We start from the raw sequence: 11,590 nt of genomic DNA on the forward strand, positions 1-11,590 counted from the left end.
AGCGCGGTGGGTCCTATGGAGGGTTGATGGTGGCACATGGTGGCCGAAGGAGGCAAGAAGGGAGAGGCCCGAGTGGGTTCGGCACGGGGTTGGTGGGTGCGGCCGAGGAGAGAGGGAACATTTTCTTTACTTGGGTGGGGAGGGCGAGTAAATATAGAAGTCCGCGGTGCTGAGAAGTTGTTAGTGATGACATTACATTCTTTTTCTTTGAACACAATACAGATGCAAGCGCTCATATAAACGCACATACACTCACCCATATAAACACACACACGCATACTCTATCCCTATAAGCACCTTCAAAAGACTAAGCCGTTGGTAGACGAGGATATTATTGTCCATCTAACCATCCCAACTACATGTTGCCCGCTGCCATCGCATTTTTCCCAGTAGCATATTCCAATGAGTGATGCTATACATACGACACATCTGCGTCCGCATCTTCAAAAATCGTAGGCGGTGTAGCAGCTCCGTTCCACTTTTCACTCCCTAGTTGACGTTTACCTTGCTTTTAAAACCGTGACCGCGCGCATTTTACTCCAGATTTTACACTTGCGTGAGCTAGGGCCTTCGCGCACGATCTCCAAGACCCACAAAATTTAATGCGCTAGCAAATCACCCACAATATAATCCGGTAAACAAAGTGATATGATATCCTCATGGACGCCCGATGTATCTGCTGCTGCTGGCAGCGTGGCCGTACGCACTAAACAAATACTAGTACCAAGCTAGAGAAATAAACAAGGAAGAAGGAGGGATTAAAATACGGAGCAGTAGCATCCCACTTGCACCCATCCGTCCATTCATCCGTCCATCCATCGATCTAATAACCTACGCCGGCCCCGTAGTTATTCGTCCCGCTGCGCCTGCCTGCTACCACCTCCCAACCACTCTCCCCCCACCACCGTCGCCGCCTCCTCCTCCGCCTCTTCGTCGTCGAGTCTACCCACCATATCTTTTTCATGGTCTTCGCCTCCCCCGGTCTCTTCCTCGTCCCCCCGTTCCTTCAGGTGAGGTGACCACGCCCGCCTCTTTTCTTGTGCTGTCCGCGTCGTCCCGAGTTCTTCCTCCTCCTTGGCCCCTTCCCCTATCCGTGTACGGATCTTTCTTGCTGGTTCGGTTGGCTCCGTGGTTTCTTTCTTTCATCGCTTTGCCGGTTTCTGCGCCGTGCGGATTTTGAGCCGAGGTGAATTTTGGTCCGCTTCTTGCTCCGGTTGCTGTTTTCTTGTTCCGACGAATTTGGCGTCTGGCTGCGCTCTGCTCCGAACGTTTTGTCAATACGCTCGAATTAAGCAAGAAAGGGACGAGGGGTTAAGTCAGCCGGTTTGTAGTTTGGATGTCCTCGTTGGCATGGGTCAGCTGCCTCGAATTCTCGCCGCAATGGAAATGTGTAGATTTAATGGAGCGCAGTTCTTTACTGCTCCGCGCCTCACTCTGTTCCAGATTAATCACAACCACTTGTTTCAAGCAGACGAATACAAAAATAGAAAAATGAGAGTGATGGATATTTTACCCTTTTTGTGTTCATTTTCAGAGAAACGCCGGCCTTTCTCCAACCTGTGTTCATTTTCAGTGCTTTCCCGTTACTAATTATTATCTGTATGTTTTTGGCTGCAGGATCCTGTCTAGGACCGTGTGCAAAACTATCAAATGTTTGTAGAGGCTTTGAAGAAACCAACAGCAAGTAGCTTGATCAGAAACCGTTCCCACCTCAGGTACTGCACCCAGCTCTCTTCCAACCATTCTTGCTACCAGTATCATGATTTATTCTTGTACCTTGTAGTAGTAGTCCCTTAAATCATATTTTCAGAGTCTGTAACACTGAATCAAACGAGTGCCATCAACGTTTGTTCACCTCATTTCTTGTGCAAAAGGCTATGGTGTGAATACGATTGGCTAATTCATGTTGGAAGTCATGAAAACGATGTTTGATTGGTTCCTTTTCCGTGAACAAAAGGGGAGGGGGGCTATCATGCTTTACACTTTTCCCAGAAAGTTACCGGGCAACACGGCTTCAGTATCAAGATCAAATAGCTGCGTTACTTTGCACATACAAATGTGGATTCTCCGAAAATACGCGTAGCTCGTAACCGTTATCAATCCCTATAGTTGTTGTAACAAGACATTTTGTCACCTATGCTAGAACAGTTGTTAGTGGAATTTTCCACCTTGCTAGTACAGTTGTTAGTGGAATTTTCCACCTACAGCTGTTATAATATGGAGACTGCCCACCAGCATTTCAATATCTAATTTTGCTCTATTGCATATGAAACTACTATTTCCTATACCAACTGAGATTCTAATTGTCTTGCGAACATTTCAGAGGACGTTAATGACTGGATGGTTTTCGAAGATTGCCAACTGGAAGAGCTCACCTTTCATACACATGAATGCACGGAGCAAACGTCAAGGCTCTTCATTATGCTTCACTATGCTGTGGATGCTTCTGTTCCCCAACCTCTGGATAATATGCAGCGGCAGTATTCAGAAACACATTCTCCTGCCAGGGTTCAGTGGCTCAGAAATGGATTACATTGATAACAATGGAATATTTCTGCTCTCGAATGGATCGGTGTTTGGCTTTGGTTTTGCCAGCAGCAGTGCGTCAGAGAGCACATCCTACCTTCTTCAAGTGGTCCACCTGGGCACCACTACCGTCATCTGGACTGCGAATGCTAACTCTCCAGTTTCGCATTCGGATAGCTTTGAGTTTGACAAGGATGGCAAGGCCTACCTGCAGTCTGCAGGCTCCAGTGTCTGGACTGCCAATATCTCTGGCAAAGCCACCTCTATGCAGCTGCTGGACTCCGGCAATCTTGTAGTGCTCGGCGAAGATAGCGCTTCTCCTCTGTGGCAGAGTTTCAGCTATCCAACAAACACACTTCTGTCTGGCCAGAGCTTCAGTGATGGTATGACACTTGTGAGCCATTCCACCGAACAGAACACGACACATACACTTCAAATCAAATCTGGGGACATGATGTTGTACGCAGGGTTCCAACCATACTGGTCCGCACTGCAGGATAGTAGGCTGATCGTTAACAAGGATGGTGCAATATACTCTGCGAACCTCAGTTCAACTTCTTGGTCCTTCTATGATAAATCAGGTTCTCTTCTATCACAGCTCATCATAGCGCAGAAGGGTGATGCCAACACCACGTTAGCTGCTGTCCTCGGTGAGGATGGGTCAATTGCCTTCTATATGCTGCAGAGTGCAAATGGCAAGACTAATCTGCCAATCCCAATCCCACAGGACTCGTGTGACACGCCAACCCACTGCCAACCGTACTCTATTTGCAATAGTGGGACAGGATGCCAATGCCCTTCAGGCCGCGGCTCCTATCCAAACTGTGACCCTGGTCTCGTATCACCTTGTAAGTCAAAAGAGGTGTTTCAGCTGGCTCAACTGGACAGTGGAGTTGGATATATCGGTACTAGCTTCACCTCACCTGTGCCTAAGACAAACATCACAGGTTGCAAGAATACTTGCATGGGAAATTGCTCATGCATCGCCGTGTTCTTCGACCAAAAAACAGGCAATTGCTTCATTTTTGACCAGATTGGTAGCTTGCAGCAGAAAGGTGCAAGTAAAACTAATTTTTCATCTTTCATCAAGGTATCTAGCAGTGGCTCAGGGCAAGCTGGGAGTGGCAATGACAATGGAAATCACAACATTATTATTGTTGTCATTATAGTCGTAACTTTGGCTGTCATTGGTGGCCTCATTTATGTCGGTTTCTTCATTTATAGGAGGAAGAGGTATCCTCCGTCCTCACAAGATGAGGCTGGTTCATCGGAAGATGATGGATATCTGCAGACGATATCTGGAGCACCAGTGCGGTTCACTTACAGGGAGCTCCAGGATGCAACAAACAACTTCTCTAACAAGCTTGGCCAAGGAGGATTTGGATCTGTATATCTGGGAACACTCCCAGATGGCAGTCGCATTGCTGTAAAGAAGCTGGAGGGCATAGGCCAAGGGAGGAAAGAGTTCCGCTCCGAGGTGACGATAATTGGCAGCATCCACCACATCCATCTAGTTAAACTCCGAGGCTTCTGTGCTGAGGATTCACACAGGCTTCTTGCATATGAATACATGGCGAAAGGGTCACTGGAAAGGTGGATTTTCCGTACTAAGGAGGATGATCCCCTTCTGGACTGGGATACAAGGTTTAACATTGCACTTGGAGCAGCAAAGGGATTGGCATACCTCCATCAGGACTGTGAATCGAAGATCATTCATTGCGACATCAAGCCTGAGAATTTCCTGCTTGATGACAACTTCCTTGTGAAGGTATCTGACTTTGGCCTTGCCAAGTTGATGAGCAGGGAGCAGAGCCATGTTTTCACGACGATGAGAGGCACGCGGGGCTATCTCGCGCCCGAGTGGATCACCAACTACGCCATCTCAGAGAAGAGCGACGTATACAGCTATGGCATGGTTCTGCTCGAGATAATCAGCGGGAGGAAAAATTTTGATCCCGTGGAAGGCTCAGAAAAGGCCCATTTCCCGTCCTTTGCTTTCAAGAAGCTGGAGGAGGGCGATCTTCGCGAGATCCTTGACTCCAAGCTGAGGTATAACGACAAGGATGAGCGACTGGAGATCGCGATCAAGGTTGCTCTGTGGTGCATCCAGGAGGATTTCTACCAGAGGCCGTCCATGTCGAAGGTGGTCCAGATGCTCGAGTGCGTCTGCGACGTGCCCCAGCCACCGATGTCCTCACAGATCGGATATAGGCTCTATGCGAATGCCCTCAAATCGAGCAGCGAGGAGGGCATGTCGTCGGGGATGTCGGACTACAACAGTGAGGCTCTGCTTTCAGCAGTGCGGCTCTCTGGTCCTAGATGACAGTATGAATGATGTGTATAGTGTGTTTAGTTAGGATGTTGGTGTTCAATTTTGGGGTAGGGCCTGTTGATTTGGTGATCATTTGTTCACATTGATGTCATGTATATATGTTGATCATTATTTCAGGTGGCACTTTTTTATAATAGTTTTACCAGATGAGGTTTGTTGTGGAAATTAATATATCTTTTTTGCCAGATTTAGTTTTTAAGCTATAATTATTTTTCTGTTTTGAGAATACAGAACTATCAGCTTAGGACTCCCTGTGTACTGAGATGTCTCTCTAAATGGTCTTGGTAAACTTGTGGCATATTCAGATCTTCTTGGTTTTCGTGTGTGATCTACTTATATCAAAAGTTTGACAAATAATGCTACTCCCTCTGTTCACTTATGTAAGGCGTTTTAGGCAGTTCAGACAGCACCCAAAATAGTTCAACATCAGCTGTCTAAAACGTCCTACAAAAAAGAACGGAGTAGTGTATATCCACTCTTTCATCAGAGAAAAATCAAAAGAAACTGTCTTCCAAAGTAAAAAGATAGATTTTCGCTGAATGATGAGATCCATTACATACATCTGATCAACGGAAACTAGGTTTCACCTGAATCAGCAAAACTGCAGAACTACTGAAGGGGAAGAGAATGCTTGGTTTTCTTCCAGTTCCAGGTGCACACCATCTACATGCCGATGCAGGAAAACTCCAAGGCATCAACGCCATGGTGTGTATCGACAGGAATTTTATGTCGCCTTTCTTACCAATCTTCTACAATAACCGATGGCTGTTCGCAGCGAGAAAGAAATATGCAACAAACTTCTTTCAGGGCCATGCCGATGAGGAGCTGTGCTGCTTGCTGCGCCTGAAACACAGCAGGAACAGCAGTATGCAGACCAAAGCACCTGCCTGGATGGTCTCAAACTGACCATGGGTGACCATGATATAGCAGAAAATGATATGAACTAAACATTTGCCATCCTGCGCCGTTACCATCAGGTGAACAGGAAATCAGTCGCATGTGTAACATTTCCTATTATGTTACACAATTTCGCTGTTACTCATGTACTACAACTAGTTTCACTTTGCAAAATATTGCATGTAAAACTAAACTCTTTCATTTAGTTTGTCAATTGTACACTGAAGTTTGTCTTGAACAAGCCAAAACAATCGATTTAGTCTGTCCTTCCGAGAGATTCAGAGATACTATCCGCGCACCGGTATGCGGGCGGATCACAAAAGGATGAACATGATCACAAAAGCACCAATAAGGCAATGGGCTCTGAGGGGATATCACAAGACAGCAGTCCATGCACGCATTCCGTGTCCGGTCATTTTCATCGTAGTGCTGATCTTTAGCTCGCGACGGGTTATCGGAGAAGGAAGCTATCCAACGGCTTCTCAAACGCGAGGAGAAGGCTCAGGAGCAGAAAGGGCATAAGGAATATGAACATCCAGATTGTGCTGTGGCTGTACACAGTGCTTGGGAAAGAGGGGAGGGGTCTGAACTTCCCTAGCTCCTCTAGCAGGTCTCCGTGATCCCGGAAAAGAAGTAAAAGCTGCAGTTCGAGCAGGATGGATCAGACTAGTTGGATTTATCATGAACCAACAGGCTAAAAATTACTCTTGGATGAGGGTAAGGGGTGGGTCGCGATTGTGGTGGTACCTCGTTGTAAGCTTCCAGAGGGATCTGATCACTCCGGGTGAGCACATTGAGCAGTGACAGGTATAACAAGTAGTCACGGGCCTGTATAGAAGACATGATGCAATGTAAGTTGAAGGCCTGACTTAAATAAATTGAAGTTTTTTTTACAAAGAGTTTTTATTTCGTAAGGAAAGATGTTAGAGAAGCCCATATATAGTATATCAAATAGGAACCCACATTCGAGTTTGTGAGGACTTGAATCGATGTGGTGGGGTCATGCATCAACTCACCCAACCAAGTGATTTAGGCTCACTTTGACCCCCTAACGTCGTTTATTTCAGATGTCATATTCCACACACCCAAAGAAACATCAAGAAATCCTAGTAGTAAGAACATACCAATTGACTCCGGCTTAACTCAGCCAAATACGAGAGTGCAAGAAAATATGATAGAGGCTTTTTTCTTTCACGGTGAAGTGTTTAGAAGTTATGTGACCGTAAGAAATGATTGCTACACTAAGCGACCTGATGGATAACATGCATTACTAAGAATTGTTCATGCACAGTTAAACATGGCATAGACATTTAGCTTCACTAACATTCCTTTATCTGAACCCGTTCCCATGTCCAAGTTTCTTCGAAGCAATCATGTTTTTTTATGAATTCATATACACTCTCCTTATAAAGAAATTGTTTGTTAAATTTTAAAAAACTTGAGTTTTGTGGTCATACATGCACAAAAACCAATGTTTTTTTGGCTAGTCACACTTATTATGGTTCACAAACATGAGGGAGTAGTGTGAATTGGAAAATACTTTAGGAACGGAAATGCTTCACAAACTAGTTATAGCTAAAAGTTATATGTACCAGTACCACAGATCTATATCTATATCTATATCTATACCTACTATTAAAGGGAATAGGTATTCTTGGTTTGGTTTCGCTTTGTTTCGTCCCGTTTAGGTGATTTTTTTGGGTTTCGTGTACGTTCGTTATCCTGCCTCCTTACTTGCCCAGTTTAAACCAATTGGAAACCGACTCAACCAACGAGGCAAGCAATGAGGCAACGATCCGGAAGTCCATCTAGCGGTAGCAGGCCAGCCTTTTTTTTTTCTGGCTAGCAGTAGCAGCCTAGCCTGGCCTTTTTTTCTAACGAGCTAGCGGTAGCAGCCCTGTCGATGGATTGAAGGCAGCCAGGCCAGCACACATACATACGTAATCAGTTTTAGCTAAATCCATTGCCTAAAAAGAACTAAATAGTTCCGCCATGCTTTCTTACATTAAATCGTGTCAGTTTATATACATCATTAACTTGCTAGGTAGGAGTAACCAGCAAGCTGATTTGAGAATCATTAACCAGATGATTAAGGCATGGACGTAGAAAGCAATCAAATCTATGGGCACCGGTTGTGGCCAAATTTATCTGTATTCATGATATGCGTGCATATGATGCACAAGAAGAAATTAACTCTACATTCAGTCCGGTGGTGGACTAATTAAACTGGATTCACGACATGCATGCATATGATGCACAAGAAGGAATTAACTCTGAATGCCCCGGTACTGGTCTAATTAGGGGCTATGGGATTTATGAGATGCATAATTAAAATATTAAAAGAAAGAATTGCATGTCATGATCAATTGGACATTGTGAGAGGGAGTTAAATCTGAATTCCAAGGAAAGACGAGAGATGAAATCTCCTAGATTTTAATGGAAGGAAAAATAGTGCATAGAGATATTAAATACGGATTGGGCTAAGGGCACTTTTGAACACATTATATGTACTTATTTAGATTTAGATACTCCCTCCTTTTTCCCTTTAAAGCGAGTAGTAGCTTCTTTAACGAACACCGTTCAAAAGCTGTTTCTCACCAAATTTAATTACACGTTAATTTTTTTTCTTTCGTTGCAACGCACGGGCATTTGTGCTAGTATCCCCTATTTATTTTAACTTAACAAAACGAAGATCTACCTAAGCATTTCATTCTGCAGCTTAAATCAGAAATATTTCAAACCACAACTGCCAGTGACTCAGTGGAATACGACTTGTTCTCATCAGATTCCCATCATATGGATAGATCAACTCAAACTTACAACAATGCAGAAAGTTGAAACCCAAGACACACATAATATATTTGTATGAAAGGTATCAAGTCTGATGTTGTCAGACAGATACAGTATAATGAAACTATATTGCAGTCATAAAACAAGTGAGGAATACATCATACATGAAGTAAAATATTTCATTATTTTGTTTGATTAAATCATTTTTTTCTCAATGAAAAATTAGCTCCAACGCAGGTGATCCAAAGAGAGAAATACATATTTGTATTGTGCTTCGCTGGCAAGCATGGACTCAATCTGTGTACATCAATGATTGCTGACAACCTTTTCTTTCGAGAAAAGGGAACCATGAACAGTTTCAATTAATTGCTGACAACTTGCAAGGCACACAGGACACCAAATCATTGAGAAGGAGGACCCAAGAAAGTTTCTTGGTATGCACTCTAGACAATGAAAAATAATCTAGAGTCTAGGCGAGAACTGTGTATCACTCCATTTTTTTTTGCCAATTATTTGGAACACGTCTATCACACCGTTATTTTTTCCCCAATATTTAGAACATGAAGCATGTGCTTTTGCACCCCTATTACGGATATATCGCCGTTGTGACAGAAATGCAATATCCAAGTAAGCAGCTAACACTGAAGATAGAGCGTTGGTTTGAGCCCAAGTCTACCTTACAAGAATTTGGTTACAAGAATTTTCTTGCTCTGGATTCGACCAATTTAAGCAAAACGAATTGTACCATGGTAGCGAAAGGGGCATGTGCATTCCAAGAAACTGGAAACCATACAAACATTGGCCAAACATTTCACCAGGACTGATAATTAGCAGAGTATATTTTGGCCATGAACCAAACATACTCATAGCGCCCTGTCTATGAACACTGAAAAGATTCGCAAGTCACACTGCATGTCTTTTTATACTATTATCATTTTGCGAGGAAGCATTGTTCAAAGTTTCATTAATAAAATTTCTCACCTTAACTCTCTTAACAAAGCTAAGAGATTCCTCAAATGTGACAGGTTCCCACTTAGACATAGAGCCCCGACAGCTCAGGACCAGACCCTGGATTGCCTTTAAAGGCACAAAATTTCACAGATTCCTGCAGGTAATGATTAGATAATGTTAAAGTTTATATTCCACTAAAGAAGAGAGAAAGCAAAATGCACACACCCAACTTGCAGCTTCACAAAAAAGATGACCCTAAATAGTTCCTTTAAAGAAATATAACGAAATAATTGTACAATTTCTACTAAAAATAGTGCCTTTTACATCATCAGAAACTCAGAGCCAAGAGAATACAGTTTCTCAGACAATTACTCGAGAGCAGAACCAAAATGCTATAGCGAATTAGCAATTAAACAATTTATAACATCAAGGCATCAAAATTCACAAGATTTGATTTTAAGAAAAGAGAACGGGAGCATTCGAGCTCACAAAAGGTAAGCATCATAACTTTGTCAACACCAAAAATTATTTTAATTATCCTGCAGTGATCATTTTTGCAGGTAGAAGAGATGATATTCTGCTGGCAGCTATAAGAATAAAATAGTTTATTCTGACCAGCTCCATGGTCAAAATTCACAAGGCACAAATATCATCCACAAACAACAGGTACAGATTAGGGGCAGTCGCCACTCGCTAGGATGAGTAATTAATCAACAGATCAAGAAGCAAACCTATAAAGAGGATATAAACTGCAGTTATCAGAATCAGACGAACGCGTTCTTTTAGGAGCGGTGATCAAGAACGAGAGCCAGACCACCAAAATCCATCTCTAGGCAACGAAGTGAGGGTTCTCCCAAAAAGGAAGGGTTCTTTCTCACCTGGAAGAGACAAGAAATGGATGAGACTGGGAGCCACGGCGAACAGCTTTTCCCCCGAATGAGCGAGCCCTTTTGGAATCCGTCGGGCAGACCGCGAGAAGAGAAAGATTAGGTTGGAGATGGCAACAGGGGGAGAAGAGGGGAGACTAGAGGAAGGAGGCTGCGCAACAGCAACTGGGCAGGGTGGCAGCTGGGGGTTGGACTCGAGCGAAGTGGGGGGCGAAAGCAGAGACCGAGAGGACGAAGGACCAAACCAGGCTGGGAGTGCCAGGGACTAGGGAGAGAAAATATGCGGTGAAAACAAGCTGTAGTGGAAAATAGGTGAAACCAAACGAAAACATTCTCTTCTCCTCTCTCTCTCTCCTCCTTCCTTCTACTAAAAATATGTTTTATCTTTCGCTTCTTTTTCTTTCTTTTTTTCAGAAAATTTTCTAATCTATTCCTCATCTGTGAAGATAGAACAACAAACATGTCAGCGTCCCAACTGCAGAAGCAGCGAAGATCGACCGGAACACAGCCAAGGCAACGAAGGAATCAGCAAAGTCGGCAGCAAGAGGGAACACGCTGGCAGCAGAACCAATCACGGCAACCAATCAGGAGCAAAGTTGCGTCATCGCCATGCCACATCGGATCAAGCACCCCAACCGTCTGTACGTGGGGCCGGAGTGGAAGAACCATACATAAGGCACATCGTTCGGCGGGAGCATCATCCGGGCTTGGATCAGAAATCGGCACAGCGGCTTTTCTTTTCTGTTTCCTCCCTGTAGCGAGTTGTATCTGAGTGATGAGACCGATTCAACCCTCCTGCCTGTAATTGAAACCTAGATCGAACTATTACCTAACATCCTGGTATCAGCTAGCCACCCACCACCCTTCGCCGCCGCCGTCGCCGCCCTGGAAACTCGTCGCCAGAAGCAAGCGCGCGACCATCTCATCGCCGCCATGGATCCCGCACTGAAGGCCTACCTCGACAAGATGAACGACGAGGCTGCCGCCCGCGCCGACAAGATGCGCGAAGAGGCCGCCGCTCACGCCAAGAAACAAGACGGCGACACCACCGCGATTCTGCAAGCTTTGGCGACACAAAAAGCATGCATCGACTCCCTTGTCACCTGGAAGCCGGAGCTGGAGGCGCGATCCGCGCAGCTTGAACTCTTGGTCGCGGCTCTTCAAGCTGCGTCGTCCTCTACGCCGCTAGCGACCCCTCCTGCGGTTG

General features: G+C 44.6%; 1 protein-coding gene and 1 pseudogene across 2 annotated transcripts; one reads left to right on the top strand and one right to left on the bottom strand.

Moving 5' to 3' along the window:
• The first annotated feature begins 835 nt into the window (after positions 1-835).
• LOC119330340 (G-type lectin S-receptor-like serine/threonine-protein kinase SD2-5) lies at positions 836-5,054 on the top strand. 2 transcript variants are annotated; one of them, XM_037603445.1, is made up of 3 exons: positions 836-1,010; positions 1,618-1,715; positions 2,324-5,054. In XM_037603445.1, exon 3 carries the CDS (start codon positions 2,333-2,335, stop codon positions 4,847-4,849), a length of 2,517 nt encoding a protein of 838 aa, XP_037459342.1. In that variant the 5' UTR covers positions 836-1,010; positions 1,618-1,715; positions 2,324-2,332; the 3' UTR covers positions 4,850-5,054. The 2 variants fall into 2 exon arrangements, with proteins under 2 accessions (XP_037459342.1, XP_037459343.1); XM_037603446.1 differs by lacking the exon at positions 836-1,010 and adding an exon at positions 1,020-1,186.
• A 793-nt stretch (positions 5,055-5,847) lies between these two features.
• On the bottom strand, positions 5,848-11,084 carry LOC119333394 (annotated as a pseudogene).
• Between the last annotated feature and the right edge of the window lie 506 nt (positions 11,085-11,590).

The sequence above is a fragment of the Triticum dicoccoides genome, chromosome 7A (genome assembly GCF_002162155.2).
Source record: "Triticum dicoccoides isolate Atlit2015 ecotype Zavitan chromosome 7A, WEW_v2.0, whole genome shotgun sequence".
NCBI classification, from domain to species: Eukaryota; Viridiplantae; Streptophyta; class Magnoliopsida; order Poales; family Poaceae; genus Triticum; species Triticum dicoccoides.

Excerpts from the sequence above, each read along its gene's own strand:
- LOC119330340 (XM_037603445.1), top strand. The coding sequence starts at position 2,333 with ATGACTGGATGGTTTTCGAAGATTGCCAACTGGAAGAGCTCACCTTTC.